The sequence below is a fragment of the Saccopteryx bilineata genome, chromosome 4 (assembly GCF_036850765.1).
Source record: "Saccopteryx bilineata isolate mSacBil1 chromosome 4, mSacBil1_pri_phased_curated, whole genome shotgun sequence".
In the NCBI taxonomy this organism is placed as follows: Eukaryota; Metazoa; Chordata; class Mammalia; order Chiroptera; family Emballonuridae; genus Saccopteryx; species Saccopteryx bilineata.
In genome coordinates, this window is record NC_089493.1 from 262,848,181 (window position 1) to 262,872,076 (window position 23,896).

The 23,896-nt window shown below is 50.3% G+C and overlaps 4 protein-coding genes across 12 annotated transcripts; 3 read left to right on the plus strand and 1 right to left on the minus strand.

Annotated features, from left to right (window-relative positions):
* The first annotated feature begins 6 nt into the window (after positions 1-6).
* On the plus strand, positions 7-4,428 carry AP4M1 (adaptor related protein complex 4 subunit mu 1). 2 transcript variants are annotated; one of them, XM_066274372.1, is made up of 15 exons: positions 7-278; positions 380-468; positions 847-953; positions 1,032-1,128; positions 1,260-1,370; positions 1,458-1,538; positions 2,316-2,378; positions 2,478-2,544; positions 2,650-2,703; positions 2,848-2,954; positions 3,054-3,148; positions 3,410-3,454; positions 3,671-3,721; positions 3,874-3,985; positions 4,167-4,428. In XM_066274372.1, exons 1-15 carry the CDS (start codon positions 221-223, stop codon positions 4,389-4,391), a joined length of 1,362 nt encoding a protein of 453 aa, XP_066130469.1. In that variant the 5' UTR covers positions 7-220; the 3' UTR covers positions 4,392-4,428. The 2 variants fall into 2 exon arrangements, with proteins under 2 accessions (XP_066130469.1, XP_066130470.1); XM_066274373.1 differs by lacking the exons at positions 847-953; positions 1,032-1,128.
* Positions 4,429-4,583: 155 nt separating this feature from the next.
* On the minus strand, positions 4,584-13,620 carry TAF6 (TATA-box binding protein associated factor 6). 4 transcript variants are annotated; one of them, XM_066274354.1, is made up of 16 exons: positions 13,464-13,596; positions 12,253-12,400; positions 9,573-9,787; positions 9,384-9,470; positions 9,090-9,243; positions 8,818-8,874; positions 8,214-8,333; positions 7,818-7,963; positions 7,627-7,704; positions 7,415-7,516; positions 7,128-7,310; positions 6,724-6,798; positions 6,474-6,599; positions 5,858-6,031; positions 5,386-5,583; positions 4,584-5,146 (listed from the first exon to the last, which is right to left on the minus strand). In XM_066274354.1, the coding sequence occupies exons 3-16, from the start codon at positions 9,726-9,728 to the stop codon at positions 4,766-4,768; spliced, it is 2,037 nt and encodes a 678-aa protein (XP_066130451.1). In that variant the 5' UTR covers positions 9,729-9,787; positions 12,253-12,400; positions 13,464-13,596; the 3' UTR covers positions 4,584-4,765. The 4 variants fall into 4 exon arrangements, with proteins under 4 accessions (XP_066130451.1, XP_066130453.1, XP_066130450.1 ...); XM_066274356.1 differs by lacking the exon at positions 12,253-12,400 and having other exon boundaries at positions 13,570-13,620; XM_066274353.1 differs by lacking the exon at positions 12,253-12,400.
* A 242-nt stretch (positions 13,621-13,862) lies between these two features.
* Positions 13,863-19,283, plus strand: CNPY4 (canopy FGF signaling regulator 4). 5 transcript variants are annotated; one of them, XM_066274380.1, is made up of 7 exons: positions 13,863-14,119; positions 16,392-16,518; positions 16,617-16,713; positions 16,929-17,051; positions 17,541-17,658; positions 17,753-17,930; positions 19,167-19,283. In XM_066274380.1, exons 1-6 carry the CDS (start codon positions 14,002-14,004, stop codon positions 17,902-17,904), a joined length of 735 nt encoding a protein of 244 aa, XP_066130477.1. In that variant the 5' UTR covers positions 13,863-14,001; the 3' UTR covers positions 17,905-17,930; positions 19,167-19,283. The 5 variants fall into 5 exon arrangements, 4 of the variants coding, with proteins under 4 accessions (XP_066130477.1, XP_066130474.1, XP_066130475.1 ...); XM_066274377.1 differs by lacking the exon at positions 19,167-19,283 and adding an exon at positions 18,165-18,840; XM_066274378.1 differs by lacking the exon at positions 19,167-19,283 and adding an exon at positions 18,232-18,840.
* On the plus strand, positions 19,184-20,619 carry MBLAC1 (metallo-beta-lactamase domain containing 1). The gene has a single exon (XM_066274375.1). The coding sequence runs from the start codon at positions 19,184-19,186 to the stop codon at positions 19,970-19,972; it is 789 nt and encodes a 262-aa protein (XP_066130472.1). The 3' UTR covers positions 19,973-20,619.
* The last annotated feature ends 3,277 nt before the right edge of the window (positions 20,620-23,896 follow it).

Here is a 23,896-nt window from a genome sequence, read left to right on the forward strand (position 1 = left end):
CTTCCGTCTTGGCCAATTACCGTGGGAGCCTGGACTGAGTGACGGGGCAGCGGCGCGGGTATCCAGTGGGTCAGGCTAGGCGAGACGAGGCAGGCGCCGGGTTTCCCGCGTCGGAGGAGAATCGCTCTTAAAGGGCCAGCCCACATGCGTCCTTTTGTTCCGGGGCCAGTGTGCGGGGCAGGCCCAACTTTCGCCTCCTTGTTTACTCTGCTGAACGGCCATGATTTCCCAGTTCTTCATTCTGTCCTCCAAGGGGGATCCACTCATCTACAAGGACTGTATCCTTGACCCACGGGCCCTGAGGGGAGGGTCTGGGTAGGAGGAGTGTCCTAGAGCCAGTTTGTGTCTCCCGCTCCTTAGCTGCCTTTCAACCCGTCAGTCCGCGGGGACAGTGGAGGCAGGGATGTGGCGGAGCTCTTCTACCGGAAGCTGACCGGACTGCCCGGAGACGAGTCCCCGGTTGTTATGGTAACCACACACGGGTGGGGGTGGTATTCAAGGCAATCTCTAGTAGGAGGGGGCGCCTCTTCCTTCCAAGGGCGGCGTTCTTGAGAGGTTCCCCTAGGGTTGGGTACAGTCGTCTAAATAACATTGAGGAAAGTTTGCGTGCTAACAATTCAGCAGGCACAGCTCCTCACACCTCTTAAATCTCAGCACCCCTGGGGTGAAGACTATCATTAACTTCGCTTACACTTGGGGAAGCTGGGCTTTAGGGAGGTTTCTAGTTCATCCTAAGTTGCACTCCTAGGAAGTAGGGGGACCCGGACACCAGCCCCGAGTCTCATGGGCCCTTAAGCACAACTCTGCCTGATGCTTTGTCTTCCCCTCCCCCCGCGTTTGCCCCAGCACCACGATGACCGTCATTTTATTCACATCAGACACAGTGGTCTCTATTTGGTGGCCACGACTTCAGAAAACATTTCTCCCTTCAGCATCCTCGAGCTGCTCTCTCGGTGAGGAGGGCAGGGTGGACAGCTGGGTGTGGGGGTCTGAGAGGAGGAAGGGACGCACACTCCATTCTTTTCCTTCAGGTTAGCCACTCTTCTGGGCGATTACTGTGGCTCCCTGGGGGAGGGGACCATCTCCCGCAATGTGGGTCTTGTCTATGAACTCCTGGATGAAGTGTTGGTAAGGTCCAAGGATTTCCTTCATTATTCTTGTTCACTGAAGTTCTATTCCTTGATTGGGAGACTAAGCCTAGTCCTTTTCACCTATTGCTTCCACTGACTACTCAAAGACTGCTCTTTCTCTGCCCCTAGGATTATGGCTATGTCCAGACCACATCCATAGAGATGCTGAGGAACTTTATCCAGACTGAGGCCGTGGTCAGCAAGCCCTTCAGCCTCTTTGACCTCAGCAGCGTTGGCTTGGTCAGTGGAGGGAAAGGGGACCAGGAGGGAGAAGGGTTGGTGGGGAGCGTTAAACCTGGAAGATTGATTACTTTGGATGTTTTCTAGTTTGGGGCTGAGACACAACAGAGTAAAGTGGCCCCCAGCAGTGCAGCCAGCCGCCCAGTCCTGTCCAGCCGCTCTGACCAGGTGAGGGAGGTCTAAACAGGTTCAGACCTCTGATTTTTTAAAAAAAATAGAACCCCAGCATCCAAGATCTCTGCATCTTCCCACCTCTCCTAGACTTGGATAATCCAGTCCCTTCCCTTCCCTTGTGTTCCCATCCCAGGGCCCTACCCTCCACTGCTCTATTTATTTACTTTTTAAAAGATTTTACTTATTGGGTTTAGAGGGGGGTAAGAGAGAGAAAAGGCAGGAAGGAGTGGGAAGCATCAATTTGTAGTAGTTGCTTCTTGTGTTATTATTTATTTATTTATTTATTTATTTTGAGCTAGAGAGGCAGGGAAAGAGAGATAGGATCATCATGCTGCTTCTGTATGTGCCCTGATCTGCAACCTCTGTGCTCCAGGATGACACGCCAACTAACTGAGCTATCTGGCCAGGGCTTAATTTTTATTGATTTTTAGAGAGACAGAGGAAGAAAGGGAGAGAGGGGAGGAGGAAGAGAAGCATTTATTTGTTGTTACACTCAATTGTGCATTCTTTGCTTGCTTCTTGTGTGTGCCCTGACCAAGGATAGAACCTGCAGCTTTGTTGTTTCTGGATGATGCTCTTAACCAACTGAGCTACTTGGCCAGGGCCTGCTTCTCTTATGTCTTAACTGGGCAAGCCTGGGGTTTTGAACCAGCAACCTCAACATCCCAGGTCAATGCTCTATCTACTGCACCACCACTGGTCAGGTTACTGTTATACTTTAGAATACTGGCTATTCAGCCTCCAACCACCCAAATCCCCTCTCTTCCTCAGAGCCAAAAGAATGAAGTATTTTTGGATGTGGTTGAGAGGCTGTCCGTACTGATAGCATCTAATGTAAGTCTGGGCCCCCAGTGCTGGAGCTGAGGATAGCGGGTATCTGGGAAACATGTTGGGGAGGTCACCTCTGGGCATTAACCTCCCTGCCACTTTCAGGGCTCGCTGCTCAAGGTAGATGTGCAGGGAGAGATCCGACTCAAGAGCTTCCTTCCCAGTGGCTCTGGTGAGAAGTATACAAGCTGGGCCCAGGTTTGGGTTTAGGACAGGCTTCTTGGTGGTATGTATGATAATAATTTGGTGGTTTTTTCTAATGTCCTTTTTCTGACAGAGATGCGCATCGGCTTGACTGAAGAATTTTGTGTGGGGAAATCAGAACTGAGAGGTAAGGAGAAAGTGGGCTTTTCTTTTCTATGTATAGGTCAGTACCAGAAGTTTCATGGAGAAAAGTTAGAAACAAATCCCCACCCCACCCCTGCTTTTCTCTCCCAGCATATGGGTTAGCACAGGAGGCTTTCTCTCTTTGTAGGTTATGGACCGGGAATTCGGGTGGATGAGGTCTCATTTCACAACTTGGTGCACCTGGATGAGTTTGAGTCTCATCGAATCCTCCGCTTGCAGCCACCTCAGGGCGAGGTCAGGATGGGCTGGCCTAGTATATTCACCTACCCAAGGGAAGGGAGGCAATTCAGGTGTGAGGGGACCAAACTGACCTCCATTCTTCCCTTGTCTCAGCTGACTGTGATGCGGTACCAACTCTCAGATGACCTCCCCTCCCCACTCCCCTTCCGGCTCTTTCCTTCTGTGCAGTGGGACCGAGACTCAGGCAGGTGAGGCCATTTCACCCTGTTCCAGAATTTCTCTGGAACCCAAGCCAATGTATATACTCCAGAGACTTACTGTAGAGAGATGGTGGTTAGTGGTCTAGGGTAGAAATTAGAAAAAGCCCTCCTCTCAAGTGGACTCACCCTCATGAACACTTGTGCCTAGTGGAGGTAGGCCGATTTCAGCCCTTCTCCCCTTCCTTTAGCATATGCATGGAGGCTTTTGGTGGGTATGCCAGAGTAACGGTCTTGTACCCTCTCACCCAGGCTCCACGTGTATCTGAAGTTACGATGTGACTTGCCCCCAAAGAGGTATGAGTGGGAGTAGCCGGACAGTAGGAGGCAGGGTCCAGATACCTGTTGGTTTGGCTTTCAGATGCAGCCACCAGTTTTGAAATCAGTTTAGTTAGAGGCTCAAAAGTTTGGGAAGGGGGTGGGGTGGCACTTGTGCTGAACTCCAGCTGTGACATTAATGAAGGGTAGAGCCAAGTCTTTCTGGGGCTGACTCCGTTCCTTTTCTGTTGGCAGCCAGGCTCTCAACATCAGGCTGCACCTTCCCCTGCCTCGAGGGGTGGTCAGGTTAGTGTGTGCGAATCGTGGGGTCTTGCGTGGTTTTACCAGCTTCCTTGGGCAACAGGATGGCGCTGGGGAGGAGAATGTGCACTGCGGGGTGGAACCGGCTTGCCTCTGAAGCAGTCTGGGGTTGAACCTAGCACCCTTCCAAACTCCAGCCTGTCTCAGGAGCTGAGCAGTCCAGAGCAGAGGGCAGAGCTGGCAGATGGAGCCCTTCGCTGGGACCTGCCTCGGGTGCAAGGAGGCTCTCAGCTCTCAGGCCTTTTCCAGGTATTAGCTGCTGATTCTCTAAGGCCCTCTTCTCCTACCTCCATTTTTAGCCCCTTGACTCATCCCTCCTAATGTTGCTGCATTGTTCCTGCCAGTATGGTCACCTTCCTGGCCCATTGGCTTCCCTGCCCACCTTCTTCTTTGTGCCTTCAGCACTCCTCCTTCTGCCTCTCACTCACAGATGGAAGTCCCAGGTCTGCCTGGACCTCCTGGTCAAGGGCCCTCTACTTCAGCTCCTCCTCTGGGGCTGGGCCCTGCAAGCCTCTCCTTTGAACTTCCCCGGCACACGTGCTCCGGCCTCCAGGTTCGCTTCCTCAGACTGGCGTTCAGACCCTGCGGCAACATCAACCCCCACAAGTGGGTGCGACACCTAAGCCACAGTGATGCATATGTCATTCGGATCTGAGGCTCCCCACACAAGGACACAGCAGCAAAGGTGGTGGCCTGTGGCTCAAGAGAAGGACTTGACTGTTTTTTCCAGTCTTCTGGCCTGTAGCCATAGATTTGGATGGAAGAGTCCTAAGTCCTAGAGACCAAGAGGGCTCAACAGGTTAGACCCTCCCATGGTATTGGACACAGGAAGGATTGAGGTGAATCAGAACTTACAAATCAAACTTTTATTATGAAGAGTTGGCTGTACAATATCTAGTATCTAAAAAGAAAGTTAAGGTGAGAGAAGCAGATGACTACTTCCTTCCACCCAGCGCGTGCGTGTGTGTGTGTGTGTGTGTGTGTGTGTGAATCTGGGGGAGAAAAGAGGCTGGCAGATGTGTGACGGCATCAAGGTGTAGGCTGAGGAGAGCCAGATCCAGTGGGCTGGGAGCCATTAGCCTTTGGAGTCCCTGGGGCTGGAGGGGGGCTATCTCCAGCTTCCTGTTTCCCCCCACAGAGGGCACTGCCCCCAAGTGGGGAGGGGGCTGAGGATGGAGGAGGGACTGGGGAAGGATGGGATGTGGGGCCTGCTTTGCCTTCGCCTGTTGGGGGAAGAGAAACCACTATATACTTCTGGACACTGCCGGGACCAGAGGGGGCAGTGCTGGGGGGCGCAGCTGTGGCGGTGGAAACCAGCTTGACAATGGGCTGCACACTGGGGACTGTGGTAGTGACAGGAGAGGTAGTGGTGGAGCCTGAGCCAGGGGCTGAAGTGCTGAGGGACAGGACCTGGGGGAAGAGCGGAACGGCAGTGTCTGTTATGTTGTGTCCTCTCTACTTCCCAGGCCTAGGGAGTACTTCACTTCTTCCAACCAAATAATTCATCCTCTCATTTGTGAGCCCCTGTTAAGTGCTCCTTCTAACTCCTGTTTTGAGGCCCAGAGGTGACTGGTTTCTAGTCTCGGTTCCACAGGGCAGCAATGGTGACATGCTCCCTGCCATCCCTGATTCCCCAGGGCTCCACATACCTGTTGGGTGGATGAGGCACTGGAGGATGATGACATGACAATAAATTTTGTTGGAGGAGGGGAAGGCTGAGGTGGGGCAGTAGCCCGTGCAGACACCAGTGTCTGGACAGGCAGTGCGATGGAGCCAGGGACCTTCAGCAAGCCAGGAGTCCGAGGGCCAGGCTGAGGGGCCTGGGAGAGGGTCAGTGTGGGCCGGGGCTGTAAAAAGGCAAGAAAATGTCAACATCTAAGAAAAAGAGGGGCATTTGCTTCTCAGTGGGTTTCACTGGGGTTGGGGACCTAGCTTCCTCCAAGACTTAAAGACTCGGAGGGTCCTGCATTTCACAAAGCCGTGCCTGAGCGTGGATGTGTCTGTGATTCCCTATCTCGGAATCACAGGGCTCGGTCCTACTCCCCCAGCTCCCATTTTTCTTTATTTCACCTTCTTCCTCTCCATTTGGTCGCCCTTCCTCCTCCCCGAACTCTCACTGACCTGAGTGATGGTCAGAGTGGTCCTGTTGACCTGCTGAGCCTGCAGAGCAGCTTGGGCCCGGGCCTTGACTACATGGGAGCAGAGGAGCGGTCCAAGGGACCCAAATTCTGCCCGATAGGCATCTTGATTGTCAGGTGGTGGGCGCAGCTTTGCCAGAACAGGGGCACAGTGCTTCTGCAGAAAGAAGGCAAAAGAGCCAGGTAGAAAGAGGGCTGGGACTCAGAAGTGTGGTGAAGGCATGAAAAAGGATATTACCCATCACTTCAGTAGGTTCTCATTGGAGGACCAAGTGCTGGGATAGTGTGTTTAAGGAATACTGTGATTTTTCTTCATTCGAGAACAGGCACCACTGGTGTGAACAGAGAACATGCTGAATACTCTGGTAACATCTGAGGGGTAGTTTTGATCCATAGGGCATTTGCCTTCCACAGAACAGGTCATAGTGATGCAAAAGCTTTGAAGGCAGTGGACTCTGGTGTGCTTGGAATGTATGAGGCAAAGATGGGATAAGTAAATAAAAGATACTACATGCTTGCTAAATATTTTACCTGAATGTATGTTTGAGGGAGGGGGGATTACTGGGAAGAACAGGGGGAGGTTAGGGGACTCTGGTCACCAGGAGGAGGCTCTGCACGTGGTCAGCTCCAATTCGGTCAATGTTGCTCAGCACAGGGCCATCCAGGACACTGCGGATCCGTTCCCCCTCCTGCTGCAGCCGTGGCAAAATCAGAGTCTTAATCACCTGTTGGAAAGGAAGGGTAGAAGCCAGGGTCCTGGGGTCACCACCGAGTCTCCCAGGTGATGGGCTGTTGCCCATTATGACCTCATAATACCTCCCTCCCCCAGTGCTTCCCCCTATGCCTAACATCATGTCCGAGCTCGGCTAGGCCTGCGATGGAGCCGTAACGTGTGGTCCATGGAGTCTTCTCGTCCACCCAGCTCTGAAAGGGAATGGAGAAATAAATTCAGATAAATGGACCTGAAAGGCTAATTGGTAAGGACCCACGTCTCTCCTACACACACTTTCCTGGTAGATCATCAAGACAATACACATCCATATGGCTCAAGTCCCAGTCTCAGTCCCCCTGCCCTCTGCCCCTTGTTTTTAGTGTCACGTCCTTTTCCTCCTCCACTCAGCCTTTTGTTTTTAGTGTCACTTCCTCCAGCTACAACTGACCCACCACTGGTTTGGGTGAAACTCTCACGGTCTGGCTGACAACCCTGAGGTAGAGATGTGAAAGGGCGTATGCTCCTTGTTCTCCTGGCTCACCCTGGTAAAGGTCTTGGTGATCCGGGACTGGATGTTGTTAGTGGTTGTGCTGAAATGCTTGCAGATCTGGGCCACCAGGCGGGCAGCAAAGTCCCGGAGTGCCCAGTGATTGTCCACATCTGGCCGCAGGCACAGCTGTCTGCTCACAATGCAGGTCATCACAGCTGGAATCAATTCATGCACCTAAAAGAGAAGTGGCAAATGAGCTAACTTTGATAAATGACTTCCTGTTGGTGACAGTGAGGTCTCCAAACCCTGGATGGAGGTGGGTGGGTAGAACCACTTACGTATTTTTCTAGATACAGCGTAGGGTTATCCATCAGGGCTTTCACCATGCGCATCAGATAGATGAGCAGGGCCAGGTTGTTCTGCACCACGTTCACACGGACCTATAGGCGGGAGAAGTGATGCGCAGGGAGACCCTTTAGATGAGCATCCCTTGCCACCTCCTCAGCCCCTGGAACTTGGTCCTAGGGCTGGCCTTCCTGAATCCTCTCACCCCCTCCGAGATGAAGGTGCTGAATCGCGGCAGCATCTGATAAAGCCCTGGGTCTGTTGCGATGCTCTGAAGGGCTTCCTGTGAGAGGAGGGGAATGAGTGAGGGGGAGCAGATACCATGGGATGAACTGTGGGGCAGTTCTCCTCCAAGAGAAGGAGTCTTGGGGTAAAGGCAGGAGGGTGGGGCCTCACCGCTCTCTTGGCTTCACAGGACCCCACACAGGCTTCAGTGATCTCCTTGTAGTACAGCTGCTGCTCCACAGACAACTCATGGATACTTCGAGGCTTTAATCGCAGAGGGCCCCCCTCCAGCAGGGGTGGTGCCTTTTTCTCTTTCCCTGTGCGAATTGGGAAGATGGGTTTGAAAAAGAAAGCTTCAAAAGAGGCCTTGGTACCAGACAAACCTTGACCCTCCACTCTTCTAACCAGGAAGACCCAGCTTCCCTTAGGCTGTTTGATCCCTTTTGGGGCTCTCAAAAGGGATCAAACACCCTGTGACTCACCCCTTACCCTGACCTCACCCACTTCACAAATGACCATTGGCTTTGGGGCAACAGGCCAGAAGAGGCCTGTCCTGGTAGTACTGACCTTTGCCGTCAGCTGGAGTGGCCCCTTGACTTTTGCCTTTCAAGGGTCCATCTTCCTCCTGACCTGGCTTTGCTGACTTCAGGGGTTCTGTGGCCTCAGCCTTCTGCTGCTCTTTAGGAGCTGGTGGAAAAGCAGTCACAAAAGTGATGAGAGCCCTGGCCGGTTGGCTCTGTGGTAGAGCGTCAGCCTGGTGTGCAGGAGTCCTGGGTTCGATTCCTGGCCAGGGCACACAGGAGAAGCGCCCATCTGCTTCTCCACCCCTCCCCCTCCTCTCTGTCTCTCTCTTCCCCTCCCGCAGCTGAGGCTCCATTGGAGCAAAGATGGCCCGGGCGCTGAGGATGGCTCTGTGGCCTCTGCCTCAGGTGCTAGAATGGCTCTGGATGCAACAGAGCAACGCCCCAGATGGGCAGAGCATCGCCCTCTGGTGGGCATGCCGGGTGGATCCCGGTCGGGCGCATGCGGGAGTCTGTCTGACTGCCTCCAGTTTCCAGCTTCAGAAAAATGCAAAAAAAAAAAAAAAAAAAAAAAAAGGTGATGAGACCAGTAGATGTAAAGGAAGAAGGGAGAGTGAGAGAGAGAGGTGGGCTCTGGGCAGGAAGGTTACCTGGGGGTGGATTCTCTGGGATAGCTGGCTGGCAGCCTTCAATGCTTAACCAATGAGCTGTGAGGAAGGAAGGTGTCAAGTTGAACTGCTAGACATGGATACCAGGGAGTCCCTCCACACTAAGGAATGTGTATTTTCATTCTTATTCCCACTTCCTGCAACTCACCAGGGATCCCACACTGAGGGTTTTGTCCTTGTGAGCTTCCTCAAACCCATAAGCATTGCTCTTCCTTTCCCTCCTCTCCTGCCACCCTGCTCTCCTTTCCCCTCACCTTTGAGGCAGACATCCAGGGGCACCCGGGGCAGAGGGGTATTGATGATGTCACTCAGGTCGACCTCTTTCTCCTCGTAGAAGTAAAGCTCCCGGCCCCCACCAGAGGCAAACCGGAAAGGGATGAACTCTTGAGCGTGGAAGCCATAGAGTGGCTGTATCAGGAGAGAGAGGGAGACAGACAGACAGACATTGGGATGGGAAGAGAGCCTGTGGAGGCAAGGCTGAAGGCAAATGCAGTTTCTGGGAGAACTACACCCCCAGTCCCCATCTCGGCCTTGTGTGTCCTAATCACCTCAACATTCTTTAGCTTCAGCGCATAATCAATGTCACTGGTGGTGAGCTTTTGCCGCTTCCCCATGTGCATGAACTTTAAGGCATCCTGGGGGTGGGAGAAGAAAGGTCAGCCTGAGACCCTGCGCAAGAGGGGAACCTGGGCAGTACACTCAGTACAGTGCAGGGCTGGATACAGGGGCCAGGTTACCTGTGCAATCTCCTTGATGCGGTAGCTGACCTCATCTGTCAGCAGCTGGCAGGTTTCCTCCTGAATCTGGGCTATGCCCATCGACTCAGCCACCACCTTCATCGACTCTGAGGGCAGCACAGTATTGCTGAGCTTCAATTTCTTCTCCTCGGCCATTCTGGAGACCCCCCTTCCTCTCCCGAAGGATGATGCCCCAGAGGAGACAGATGGAGACCCTAGCAGAGGGATGGGGTAGGCCGAAGAGATAAAAATTAACACACGATCCAAAGAGGGGATGTCTGGTCAGAAGAGGTCACAACAAATAGAGGACAAGAAGGATGTAAGGAAGGAACTGGGGGGTACCTTCGGCACACCCCCACGAGTCAGTACTGGCTATAACAGAAGGAGGCAGCAATCTGATCCAATTCACCGTAATTCATTGAGCTCTGATTCTATGCTAGGCACTGTACAAGTTGAGATAGACTGGAATGATCTTGGCCTTCAATTTAAATCCCAGCCCTAGCACTACCTCACTATGTTACTTGGGCAGATTACTTAAATTGTTCCTGGTTTGGGTTTCTTCTCTGTAAAGTATGGAAAATATTTTTTACCTAGGGTTGTTTTGCACATACCTTAATCTATTTTGCCCCTTCTTGCATCATTATTCATGCTTGACACAAATACAGTATTGATTCAATACAATCTCCCACCCTGAACCTATATATAATTCAGTGTAGTAAGAAAAGCACACAACCATCCATTACTAATTCTCTCTTTAAATTCATGGCCATAAACTTCAAATGGACCCTTAATACTGTAAGACAAGCATACTTTATATACCTCAATGAACTCAGTCTCCCTTTGTCCTACATGACATCTTTTCTCCTTCCTCACTTTTGGCCATCGGAAGGGACCTCCAGACTCCCACCATGTCTATCCACCAAGTAGCACTGGTGTCCACATACTGTTACTATTCCTACCTGTTACTATAGAGAAACGATCATGTGTGTCACTAACTACCTCCAGCATTGTTCCAGTGTTTCTCTCATCTCTCTGCATCAATTTCTCAACCTACCAGATCATTTCCATTGGCCTACAAAATGCAGTTATTTCTTCCATCTTAAAAAACAAGTGATATATAACAGTATTATTCAGCCTTAAAAAAGGAAATCCTGTCACATGCTACAACATGGATGTACCTTGAGGACATTTATGCTGCGTGAAGCCAGTCACAAAAGGACAAATACGGTATAGTTTCACTTATGCGAGGGTTGTTGAGTAGTTAAACTCAAGAGTCAGAAAGTAGAATGGTGGTTGCCAGGAGCTGGAAGAGGGGGGATGGGGAGTGATTGTTTAATTGGCACCAAATTTCAGAGTTACTACACGGAAAGTTCTGAAGATGGATGGAGATGATGGTTACACAACAATGTGAATGTATTTAACATAGCTCGACTACCCTTAAAAATGGTTAAGATGGTGAGTTTTATGTGTATTTTACCAAATTATATATTTTTTTAAAAATCACTTTCTCTATATGCTATATCCCATGTTTTGGGCTCCTCTCTGCAATGAAACTCACTGAAAAAGTTGTCTTAACTGTTTCTAATTCTTCTCCTTTCCTTCTCTCTTGAACCTATACCAATCAGGCTTTTGACCCCACTGGGCCCCTGAAACTGCTCATTAAGGTCAAGGATGACTTCACATTGCCAAATCCAAGGCCCACTCTCTGTCCTCATCTTCTTTAACCATAAAGCAGCACTTAGCATAACTGACTACTCCCTTCTGAAAACTAACTTTCATTGTGGCACCCCCTTCTGCTTTTCCTCCTCACTATTACCTCTTGGTTTCCTTTATTGGTTCTTCTTCCTTTTTCACCTGCTTAATGTTGGAATGTCCTGGGCTTGAGCTTTAGTCGTCTTCTCTAGCTTTACTTACTTACTTGGTGACACCAATCTGTTTTCAGTATTACTTATGAGCTGATGATGGCCAAAGTTATACCTCCAGTTCAGAACATTCTTCCTAGCTCCAGACTTGTGTATAGCACTACCTAAAATCACATTCCACTGAAACTGAACTCCTGTTCTCCCCTTCTCCACCTGCTCCAGTCTCTGCTTTCCTTCCCTTCTCAGTGACACCATCCATCCAGGGACTCATTCTCTCTCTTTCTTTTCCAAGTGAGAGGAGGGGAAATAGACTCTCACATGTGCCCCTACCAGGATCCACCTGGCAACCCCCATCTGGGGCCATGCTTGCAACCAAGCTAGGAGCATCCTCAGTGCCTGGGGCTGATGCACTCGAACCGAGCCATGGCTGTGGGAGGAAAATAGAAAGAGAGAGGGAGAGAGAAAGGGTGAAAGGGGAGAGATGGAGAAGCAGATGGTCACTTCTTCCCTGTGCCCTGACCAGGTATTGAACCGCCAGGGCCCAGGAGCTCATTCTTTTTGAGCCCTTACATTTAAATCTACTAGGTGATCCAACCTGATTCCTCTATTCCCACTGCAGGTCCTCATCATATACCACCTGGACAACCTCCGTAGCTTCCTGACAAGCTCTTTCTGTTTTCACCCTTGTTATTTACTTCCAACACAGCAGCCAGAAGGCCTTTGTCAAATAACTCATACTGGGTCTTTCTTTGCACAAACACTGTAATGGCTCCCCATTTGCCATTGAGTACAATTAAAAATTCTTATTATGGCCTGACCTGTGGTGGCGCAGTGGATAAAGCATTGACCTGGAATGCTGAAGTTGCCGGTTCAAAACCCTGGGCTTGCCTGGTCAAGGCACATATGGGAGTTGAAGCTTCCTGCTCCTCCACACCTTCTCTCTCTCTCAATCTCTCTCTCTCTCCTCTGAAATGAATAAATAAAAAAAAATTCTTATTATGGTCTACAAGGCCCTCTCTACATTTTATCTCTGACCTTCCTTCTTCCACCTTGATCCAGCCTCCATTATCCTGCTTGCTGTTTAAAGTTGACAGGCATGCTCTTGTTTTATGGCCTTTGCTGTTCCTTCTGCTTAGAATGCTCTCCAGATGTCAGCTTGGCTGCCAATTTCCATCACTATTTAATACCACATTGCATTCCCATTCTTCCCCCCACCAAAGCCTTTACCACCTAGTAATATATATTGTATCATTTCTAATTGTTTATCACCACACCTCCTTCCACTTGCACCCAGTGGACAGAGATCTTTGTCTATTATATTCACTGATGTACTGCAAGATCGCAGTCTGTTGCCTAAGACAGTGTACTCACCACATATTTGTTGAATAAATGAATTGTGAGGCTTAGAGATGTAGGTGCTCAATACATATTCGGTACCACTAATATCAAGATGAACAAGTACAGGCCCAAACTTGGAATCTACTCTGCGGTCAAAAGGAAAGTGGCTCGCTTGACACTGGTATTAGGAAGACTAATGTCAAAAATGTTTAAGACTGACTGGGTGTAGGTGGGGATGTGTTGGAGGGATGAGAAGATGGAGGCGAAAGAGAATTTGGTTCTTCTCAAACCATCCCAACTCTGCTCCACCACTTTTGTAAGTCTTATTTGCAGGGAACACATTTATTCAACACATACTCTGTGCGTGGAGCCGGGTATACAAGAAGCGGACGTGTCCCAGTGTCCTGGAGAACTCCTACTAATCCTTCAATACCCTGCGGTATGCCCTCTGCCAGAAAAGGCTCAAAACATTCGATAGCCTCAGGTGCCCCTCGGGTCAGTGGAGTCAGCAGAAATGCTTCACAGCGGAGGATTAACTTGAGCTACATGTGTGTAGTTACCCTAGCAGGGAAACGGCTCGAAGGTCCCCAGGCAATATGGGTCCAGAACGCAAGGAGCAGAGAGCCCACCTCATCCCCCAACATCCCGCCAATGCAAACACAGAGTCCCCACGTACGGACACAGAACCAACCGTTTTCCTCCCGGTCCCCACACAGGCCCGTCAAGGGGTCTAGTCTCGGGTACCACTCGACCCTCCCCCGCCAGCCGAGCGTCGCGCGCTGGAAAACAACTCTCACCGCCGCCAAAGCGCCGCTCAACCGGCGCTCGGCGCCATGTTGGCACCGCCCCCTCCCAGGAGCAGGTCCTGGCAGAGACAGGGAGCAAGTCACTACCCCTTCTCCGGGTCGGAATAAGTCCTTTACACTCAAGGCCTGAAACGATATAAAAACGCTGTTTCGACGTCTACGTATAAAGAGCAAACAGTTATGTCACAATTACTTCGATTTATTCCTTCACTACGCGACAGCCAGGACCTTCAGGAGGCGCCACAAAACTAAGGCGGGGAAGGCATGGATGACCCTACCCACTTTCTGCCCCGCACTGCGCGTGCGCCTCCGTGCTAGGTTAGATGAACATCTCTGCTAATCGTCTCCGAATTAAAAGGGCCCGTTGCCTTCTCGAAGCTGGTTTGAAGGCAAAGGGTGGCTGGTTGTGGACAGCACTTCGTCATGGGACCTGTGCGGTTGGGAATGTTGCTTTTCGTTTTGACTGTGCATGTCCCAGCTTGGGCTGGGACGCCGAAGGAGGACGACGATGACACAGAACGCTTGCCCAGCAAATGCGAAGGTACCTGAAGGGAGCTCTTATTCGCATCCTTCGGTCCCACCTTTTTGTCTGGGCCGAACCAAATAGATTGTGATGGGTGGGTCACTCAACCTCTGAAGACTAGAGGGAGGTTCTGGTGGAGTTTGGCGGAAATCGAAAGGGATCAAGGGAGAGAAACACTCCTGAGACCTCCAGAGAGAGCCTTTTTCTGGCTGGTTTGGGCCCCAGTGGTTTGTGGGAATTGTAGTTCGAGGATTAACTGTGCAAGACCACCCACTCTGCCTAGCATCTTCAGTGTGCGTGTTTTCTCCATGCCACTAGACCCAAATCTGGAAATACTGCAGGAGCGGGGTTTAAGGCTCATACCTTGTGGACACCCTCTGCCCCACCTCGGGAGAGACACTCCCAAATTACAGGTCCCACGCTCTACTCATGGGGTTTGGGGATGAGTAAAGCAGCCCTTGAAGCTCATAAATGAAAGAGGAGGACACACAACTGGGAGAGGTTCCCCATATGTGTGAGGCTTTCCAAAGGGTGTGTACTGTATGGATTTTACAACGAGCTGCATCTTCTGTGGCTGCATTATAATATGCAGGGCATAGCTGGGAGAGGGCATTCAGAGCCGGGTCATCAAGGGCTCTGGTTTCCTACTTTGTTGCTTTCCTGACTTTAATCTCTGGATTCTTTTACTGGTAACCTGCATTTCAATATCACTATTTCTCAAGACTTTGTTATAATCTTTCCTATCCTCTCACTTGTGATCCCACTCTTCTCCTCATATCTGTCAGTTTTTCTAGACATAGACCCAATCTTAACAGTCCTTGCTTTAATACCTGTGCAGGCCTCCTGCAGTGATCTGAATCCTTTTTTTTTTTTTGTATTTTTCTGAAGCTGGAAACAGGGAGAGACAGTCAGACTCCCGCATGCGCCCGACGGGGATCCATCCGGCACGCCCACCAGGGGCGACGCTCTGCCCCTTTGGGGCGTCGCTCTGCCGCAATCAGAGCCACTCGAGCGCCTGGGGCAGAGGCCAAGGAGCCATCCCCAGCGCCCGGGCCATCTTTGCTCCAATGGAGCCTTGGCTGCGGGAGGAGAAGAGAGAGACAGAGAGGAAGGGGGGGGGGGTGGAGAAGCAGATGGGCGCTTCTCCTATGTGCCCTAGCCGGGAATCGAACCTGGGTCCCCCGCACGCCAGGCCGACGCTCTACCGCTGAGCCAACCGGCCAGGGCCTGAATATTATTATTATTATTATTATTTTTTTTTTAGGGCAGAGCATATGTCTCTTTGTTTTATCTCCCCCCCCCCCAATTCCATAAACCAACTCCCATTTCCAAAGTGCCCATGCTTAAGCCACATTGAACTTCTCAGGGGTCAGCGAGCCTGCCTTATCCTCTTGCACCTTTGCCTGGAGTAACCCTCTCCCTTCTGTATGTGGTTCTTTGAGATCCAATTTAAACGTTACCTCCTTTGAAACTCTTCTTTCTTATCTGTCACCTCCCACTGTATTGTAAGCCCTTGGAGGTAAAAAGAGTACCTCTGTCTTCCAGGTCTTAGCATAGTGCCTGGCACATTGTAGGCACTTCTGTTACTTGCCCCTGTGTTAGTTCATTTGGCATTTCTGTATAGGCCACTCCGTTTCTTGGGACCCATAATGTGCCAGATCACATGCTAAGTGCTGGAAAAACAGTGGTGGAACAGATGCAATGCTCACCCTTAAGGAAACCAGGCTAGCAAGAAGTCAATACATAGCCATTGAATGAATTTTGCATTTTCTAATGAGATTAAGGCTCTTGGTTGTAACCCCTAGTGGAGGATCCATTACACCATATTGCCATCTTTTATATGTGTCCCCAACTACATTGGCAATGTCCTATAGACAGAAACCAGTGCTCTGGTTTCCTACTTTGTTGCTTTCCTGACTTTAATCTCTGGATTTTTTTACTGGATTCTTGGACATAGGATATGTCCAAAAGGAGTTCAATAAATAACTGCAGAACAGCAAAGACTTATACAGTGCTCACTAGTATAGGCATTATTCTAAGGGCTTTATAAGGATTGATTTGTTTAATCCTCACCACACCCCTATGAGGTCTTATTTCCATTTTAGAGGTGAAGAAACCAAGCCACAGAAGGATTGTTACACAGCTACTAAGTGGCTGAGTTAGGATTGCAAACCAGCCAGGCTGGCTCCCGAGTCTGCACCTGTAACCATCATGCTCTGCTACCTTTGCTCACCTGCAGAATGAGTTGCTGGCATGTTTGTTTATCTCTCACGTCCCCTTGGACATCTAGTGTGTAAGCTGCTAAGCCTGGAGCTACAGGAAAAGCTGAGTCGCACTGGTCGATCTCAAGAAGTGCTGGAGTTGGGGCAGGTGCTGGACACAGGCAAGAGGAAGAAACACATACCTTACAGCGTTTCGTGAGTCCTTCTTGGTGCTCCTCCACCTTCCAACATCCAGAGGAGTCCTGGGAGCTTATACCATATTCAGGGAGTCTTTGTTTCCCCTCTCTCCACAGAGAGACAAGGCTAGAAGAGGCCTTGGAGAATTTATGTGAGCAGATCCTGGATTACAGTGTTCATGCTGAGCGCAAAGGCTCACTGAGATATGCCAAGGTCAGACTTTTTTCCAGGGCACTTCTCAGAGCTTTATTCTTTGGGGCTCATCTTCCCCAGTTCTTGAGCACCCCCTCCTCATCTTTAGACTCCCTCATTTCACTCTCATGGAACTCACCCCTCGGTCTCCAGTAGTTGGCAAAGCTGGTATGGTGGAAAGGGGAAGGAAGAAGTAGAGTAGTGGGTTGGGCTGATCCCAAATTCCCATCTCTCAGGGGCAGAGTCAGACCATGTCAACGCTGAAAGGCCTGGTGCAGAAGGGGGTTAAGGTGGATCTGGGGATCCCTCTGGAGCTGTGGGACGAGCCCAGCGTGGAAGTCACGTTCCTCAAGAAGCAGGTAGGATAGGATACAGCCCAGGGAAGTGAGAAGGGAACCTGAAAAGGGAGCTAGAGCCTAAGGAGGTTTACCTCAGCAGGGTGAAGGGGGCAGAGAACTGTCATTGATTGAACTGCACCCAGGAGTATATCAAGAATAATAATGGAGGCTAATAATATGCACTACCACTTACTGAGTACATACTATGTGAAAATTTGGGGGGGGGCACATACATTTAAGCTGCTGCCTCATTTTAGCCTCATAACAACCTGATTACCATTTCCCATCTTACAGGCAAGGAGCTGAGACTTACTTTAATAACCTACTTAGTAGAGTAAGTACTAGTAAATGTCTGTTCAATGAATGAGGATCATACATCTACTAAGCCAAGTTTAACTTCCTGGCTACCTGCCTCTCCAAGTTGGGGTGGGGAGACAGGCAGTAGAGCATATTAGAGGGTTTCCAAAACCCAGCAGAGCAGATACCCTCTGACCCCTTCCACTTGACCAGTGTGAGACAATGCTGGAGGAGTTTGAAGACGTTGTGGGAGACTGGTACTTCCACCATCAGGAGCAGCCCCTACAGCATTTTCTCTGTGAAGGACATGTGCTCCCAGCTGCTGAAACTGGTGAGTGTGGGCTGGTGCCTTTCCTGCCAGGCCACAACATCCACTACCCCCCCCTCCCCAAACAATCTAAATTGTTTTCTATCACCCAACCTAGCATGTCTACAGGAAATTTGGACTGGAAAGGAGATCACAGATGGGCAAGAGAAGACAGAAGGGGATGAGGAACAAGATCAAGAAGAGAAGAAAAAGGAAGAAGAAATAACTAACACACCAGGCCACCCCAAGCATGACCCAGAGGATCTTTGACCCTTGTTTTTGAGCCCCCAGGAAGGGTAAGGGTCACGGAGAATGTGCTGAAGTCTGAGCTCTCACTGCCCCACAGCTTTAAGGGTGTGTGTGTCTGTGTGTGAGTGACTCACCCCAGAGCTTGTAGTTGTTCTCTCCCACCTGGTCTCAGGCAGGATCCTGATGGTACAGCATAGCATGACTGAGGAGAATGTGAGCAGTAGGTGAAAACCTTACCCCAACAGATGAGCCTTGTGCTGCCATCTTGCTCTTTAATGTAGGTGTGTGTGGAGACGGTAGTGAAGGCTTCCCCCTTTAAACACCTCTACCACTCCCAACCCCATCCAGAGGTCAGCAATGACATAGGAGTTGTGGGCCTTGGGGACTCTCACAAGGAAGAAGCCAGAAGGGCATTCTCTGCGGATTACATAAACCACTTGTGTCCAGGAGGCTACTTACCAACGAACTGTGACTGAGGAGGGGACACTGGATGGGGATGGGGATAAATTAGGTGGGGTACATTCTTGGTTTACTTCACACTAATTTCACCGAGGACCAACCACATAAAATAAGAGGTGCCAATTTTTTGATATCGCTAGTAAATCTGAAAAAGAACAACAAAAAACAGCTGCGTCCAAGTTTCAAACAACTGCCGTGCCCGCATCAGAGCTGGTTGATGTAGCAGCGCCCCGCCCAGAGAATTGGGCTGTTGGCTGCAGTCCTGTTAGAAACTGATGGTGCTCTGTAATGTTGCAGCCCAAAGAGGCTGGCAGGGATAACCGGGCTGAGCATTTAGGCTTGGCTGTGCGCGGCTCCTGTCCACGCATGCCGGAGAATGCGCCCGGATTAAAATTCAATGTGCAGTTCTACCTTGGCCGCCATACTGCAGTTTACGGGACCTCGTAGAGGACAAAATTCCTTGCGCTTTCCCGACTTCCGGTCTTTCCTCCAAATGAGGTACGAGGCGTAATACCGAGTGCAGGGTAGAGAGTGACTTCGGTTATAGTGACGGAAAAGGGAAAGGGCATCCCTAGCGGAGTGATGAGTGAATCTACTACGTGAGAGCAGCGAGGCGGGGGTCGAAGACGCTGAAGGGCCTACACAGCAAGTGCAAGAAAAGGTTGGACGAGACCATCTTCGAAGGGTGTTGAGAGTGATACCACCTTAGGAGTGCGAAGGGGTGGCAGAGAACTCAGACTTGGAGGTTCCATTTGTAGAGGCCGGGCGCGTGTAGGAACCCGAATGACTGGACAGTGGCTCACAGGCCCCTTTTCTCTCCCCAGCCCATCCCTCTCCGGCCATGAGCCGTCTAGTGCGGACCGAGCCGCTGCTCGGGGAGCCCCCTCTGCGGGTACCTGGCGACCCCTACTCGGTGGTGGTTTTACTGCAGGGCTACGCGGAACCCGAGGGAGTTAATGGCGCCGTGCGGGCCGACGGCTCTGTGACCCTTGTCCTGCCCCGGGCCTGGGGCCAGGCCTCCAGTCATCGAGAGCACCCGCCCGAGGGCGGCGAGGCAAAGACCGCTCTGGAGGAGGCAGCCCGTGGCCCCATCCTTGTGGACACCGGCGGCCCCTGGGCTCGGGAGGCGCTCTTGGGAGCCTTGGCGGGGCAGGGTGTCGCCCCCACAGACGTGACTCTGGTGGTGGGGACTCACGGACACTCGGATCATATCGGGAACCTGGGACTGTTTCCAGATGCGGCTCTGTTGGTCTCGCATGACTTCTGCCTCGCTGGGGGCCGCTACCTCCCCCACGGACTGGGTGAGGAGCGGCCCCTGCGGTTGGGGCCGGGACTCGAGGTGTGGGCCACGCCGGGCCATGGGGGCCAGCGAGACGTGAGCGTGGTGGTGGCGGGCACGGCCCTAGGCACCGTAGTGGTGGTGGGTGATGTTTTTGAACGCGACGGGGACGAGGACTCGTGGCAGGCTCTGAGTGAAGACCCAGTGGCCCAGGAGCGGAGCCGGAAGAGGGTCCTAGGCCTTGCCGACGTGGTCGTGCCTGGTCACGGAGCCCCTTTCAGGGTGGTCAGGGAAGCCTGGAATCCAGAGACAAAGGGCTCAGGGAACGGCGGGCAGGGTCCCGTGGTTTGAAACAAGGGTCCTACAATGCACCGTTAAGCCCCGGGAGAGACTGGACTCCTGTCAGGGAAGCCGGTCCCCCCAACCCTTCAGCCAAGGAATTGACTTGAGGACCCAGTCAGCCAGAATCAGAGCACTCTGTGGTCATGGAGAGTCCTTCCAGGAGGTTGGTTTTCCAGGGAGGACAGAGTGCTTCTGCCACTGCTGTCACCAGTACCACTATTTTTTTTTTTTTTTTTACAGAGACAGACAGTGAGTCAGAGAGGGACAGACAGACAGGAACGGAGAGAAATGAGAAGCATCAATCATTAGTTTTTCACTGCGTGTTGCAACACCTTAGTTGTTCATTGATTGCTTTCTCATATGTGCCTTGACCGCGGGCCTTCAGCAGACCGAGTAACCCCTTGCTCGAGCCAGCAACCTTGAGTTCAAGCTGGTGGGATTTTGCTCAAACCAAATGAGCCGCGCTCAAGCTGGCGACCTTGGGGTCTCGAACCTGGGTCCTCCGCATCCCAGTCCAACACTTTTTCCACTGCGCCACCGCGCCACCGCCTGGTAGGGCAGTACCACTGTTTTTGCAACCAAATTAGGATTAAGGACTGGGTCAGCTGTGTGCCACCTCTGGGAGCTTCATTAATAAAATGGGGAAATGTTCATGAGAGAGTTGTTCTACATTGAAAGTCATACTGCCCTAATGTAAATGTGAAGCATTAATAGTAACAGTCATGCAACTATAATCAGGAATATAAGCAAACGGGGACACTTTTGGCCAATTGCAATGCAGATTGTATAGAAGTAACGCCATAGTCATCTGACTTTAATTCATTCATTAACTTAGTCAGTGAATACTTAACTGCTGCAACATCTTAAGCACTGGTCTAGGTCACAGGGATACAACAGTGAACAAATTAGACAAACTCCTGGTCCCTCATGGGTATTAACATTCTATTGAGACAGACAAGTAAATAACAACTATGTATAATAGTAAACCAAATAGTTACAGTCTGGTTAGTGATATGAGAAAAAAGCAGGCTGGATTGGGAGGGTGGTCAGGGAAAGCCTCTGAAATGATGTTTGATTAGAGAACTGAATGAGGAGAAAGCTGGCCATATGAGGATCTGGGAGAGGGGTACTCCAGGCACTGGGACAGCAGATATAAAGACTCGACCTACTTGAGCAGCAAGAATCCATGGGGTTGGAAGAGTGGCAATAAATGAAGCTGCAAAGTTAGGTGGGGCTATTATGCAGGGCCTCATGGACCATGCATGGTAAAGGGTTTGGATTTTTCCTAAGATTGAAGCCTTTGGCTTTTCAGCAGGAAAATGACCTAGTCTTGTTTGTTTTAAAATAACCACTCTTGTTCAGAATGGAGAAGGGGTTGGAGTGGAGCAAGAATTGAATTGTCTGTGGTTAGGAAGCCATTACAGTCTCTGAGGTGAGAGAAGTTGATGGCATCTGGCCCATATCCCAGAAGTCAAATTATGGCTGTGGTCCTCTTGACAACTGTCCCAGTCCCCATGTCCTCCATCCATGCAGCCCCAGAACTGGCAGAAGTGTTTAGGTGGGGCAAATGAAGGAGGGGAGGAAGTCCATCTTATTGTGGATGATAAACCTCCTGGGTGGATGCTGTTGGGCAGGGCCAGGCTGGAGGTCATTTCACAAGTGTCCCCAAAGGCCACACATAGGTCAGCAAAGGCAGCTTGGAGGAGCTGGTTCACCTGCAGAGTGAAACTTTATCTACCATCCACAGACTTGTGGTGGTGTTGACCAATTTGATAACCACAAGAGTGCAACCCAACTGCCCAGATCCCTGCCAGTCATCAGATAAAGATGGATGCAGGGAAGGTGGTAAAGTGGATGGACCCCAGCATTACGATGGTGTGGGGGTCCCTGGCCAGGCCTCCCGGGTCTTGGGCCATGGAGTGCAGGGAGACCAATGGTGTGTGAAGTATGTGCAGGGACCAGCTCTGGGCCTGCCAATACAGCACTATTCCCCAAATGGTCTCCATAGCCATCAGGGGCCGTCTGATATGTGGCATGTGGGTAGGTTCACTGGCTTCAGGGCCGTGGACAAGAGATGAGAAGTCGGGTTCCTTAGAGCTATGCACTTCTACCTTGTACAAATATAAATTCCAGTCCTGAGTAACTTTCTTGAACATAGGTATTCTGCTTATTACTCAGGGTTGGTCATTCAGGGCAACACATCTCTTTGGCCATACTGTCTCCAACATGGAAATCCAGCCTTGGAAATCTTAGGGTTTTTCCTAGAGCTAATGGCTGGGGCCACCAAATGGAGACTGAGAATGAAGTTAAGAGAAACAGACCTGATGACAAGCTTGAGCGCTGAAAGTCGGATCCACCACCTAACTCACCAGCCACCTGGGCTGGCTACTCAACTTTCCTGCCTAAGCTGCTTTGACTGTTTCCAGTTGCTTGCAGCTAGGGGAGTCCAGAATAGATACAAGCAAATAGATACTGGTGCAAATGATTCATTAGAGGCAGTGAGGATGGCGTGGAGGGAGAGGGAGATAACAGAGGAAAAGCAGTGCTTAAGATATTAGGAGGCTGAACTCAGAGTGTACTTAGAAGCTTCCTTTTTGTGGAAAATCTCAGGAAAACTTGACGTATATGGTTAGATTTCTCTACTCATAAATATTTAATGGCTACACATTACCTGCAGAATAACCCAAACTTTCTCTCCTGATCCTTTTCAAGTCAGTCTGCTCCAGTTTGGCTGAACTGGCTACTTCCTTCTAAACAAGATCACATCCATCCTCCTTTTATCCTGCAGGCCTTAGATCCTGTTCTTTTCCTGCTGTCTTCCCTCTCTTCACCATCCAAGCTCAGCTCTGCTCATATACAGAAAAACTCCCCTGATTTTTCTGACCCTATTTTAAACTCTTATAATGCAATCTATATTATTCACTTAGCATTAGGTAATGCCTGGGATTGGTCTTTTTCCTGGAAATGTCCTCTCCCCATTGTTCCACTTGAGAGCAGAAACTATGCAAGATACTTCTCAGAATGCTCCACAGCTCAGTATTTTATCTATAAATGCTATGAAATAAATACATGCTTTTTTTCTGATCTACCTGGGTGTCTGTTGCCTGTTGCCCAGCTTTGATTCCTTGTCCAGGATTTAGGTGTCTACCCTGCCCATCCTCTTAAAAGTTCCAGCATCCTGTCCACTTATGCAAAGGTATCTCTCAAAGCCCTTCCTGTTCACCTTTTTCTTCATGAGGCTTCAAGTGTCCTGCTGTTTCCTGTCATGGCCGCTTACAGGGCTCAGTGTCAGACAGATACTCCCATCACTGCTGTAGCATGGAGTCCCTCATCATGTGAATGACATGGCCAGCCAGGCAGCCTAGGATGCTATCAATAGTGCAGAAGGAACAGCTGCAGCAAGACAGAAAGTGCCCTTATCTCAGTGGTAGCCTGGGGTGGTATGGGGGTCGATGGACTAGGGTTATAGGGAAGGAGAAAAATATGACAAGCTAACTAGTAAAAAACTAACATTTTTTTGAGCGTTTACTCTGTGTCACATACATGTACTATAATCATTCTCTTAAAAATAGGTGGGTAAATTAAGTGAAGTGATTTGGTAAATGTCAGAGCAAGCATGTGAATAAAGGCTTCCAGCTTCCATTGCCCATCTCTAAATACTAGGGAGAGGCTAATCCCAGTTATGGACATACCCTCTAGGTCAGCTAACCTCTACTCCAAACTATTCCAGATGTACTCACTGAAGCTGCTCTTTCTCTTGGCTGCTTTCTGGCTGTAGCCCTGAAGAACTTTGTTAGTCACATTCCTAGAGAGATAAATGTCTGTGATAAGAAAGAAGACGTGGTGAGGGGCTGAAAGCTTGAGTTTAGGTAGAAGACTATTAATAAGTTTAACTATGTCTACTTTCAAAAAGAATTCTGTTGGGTAATAGGT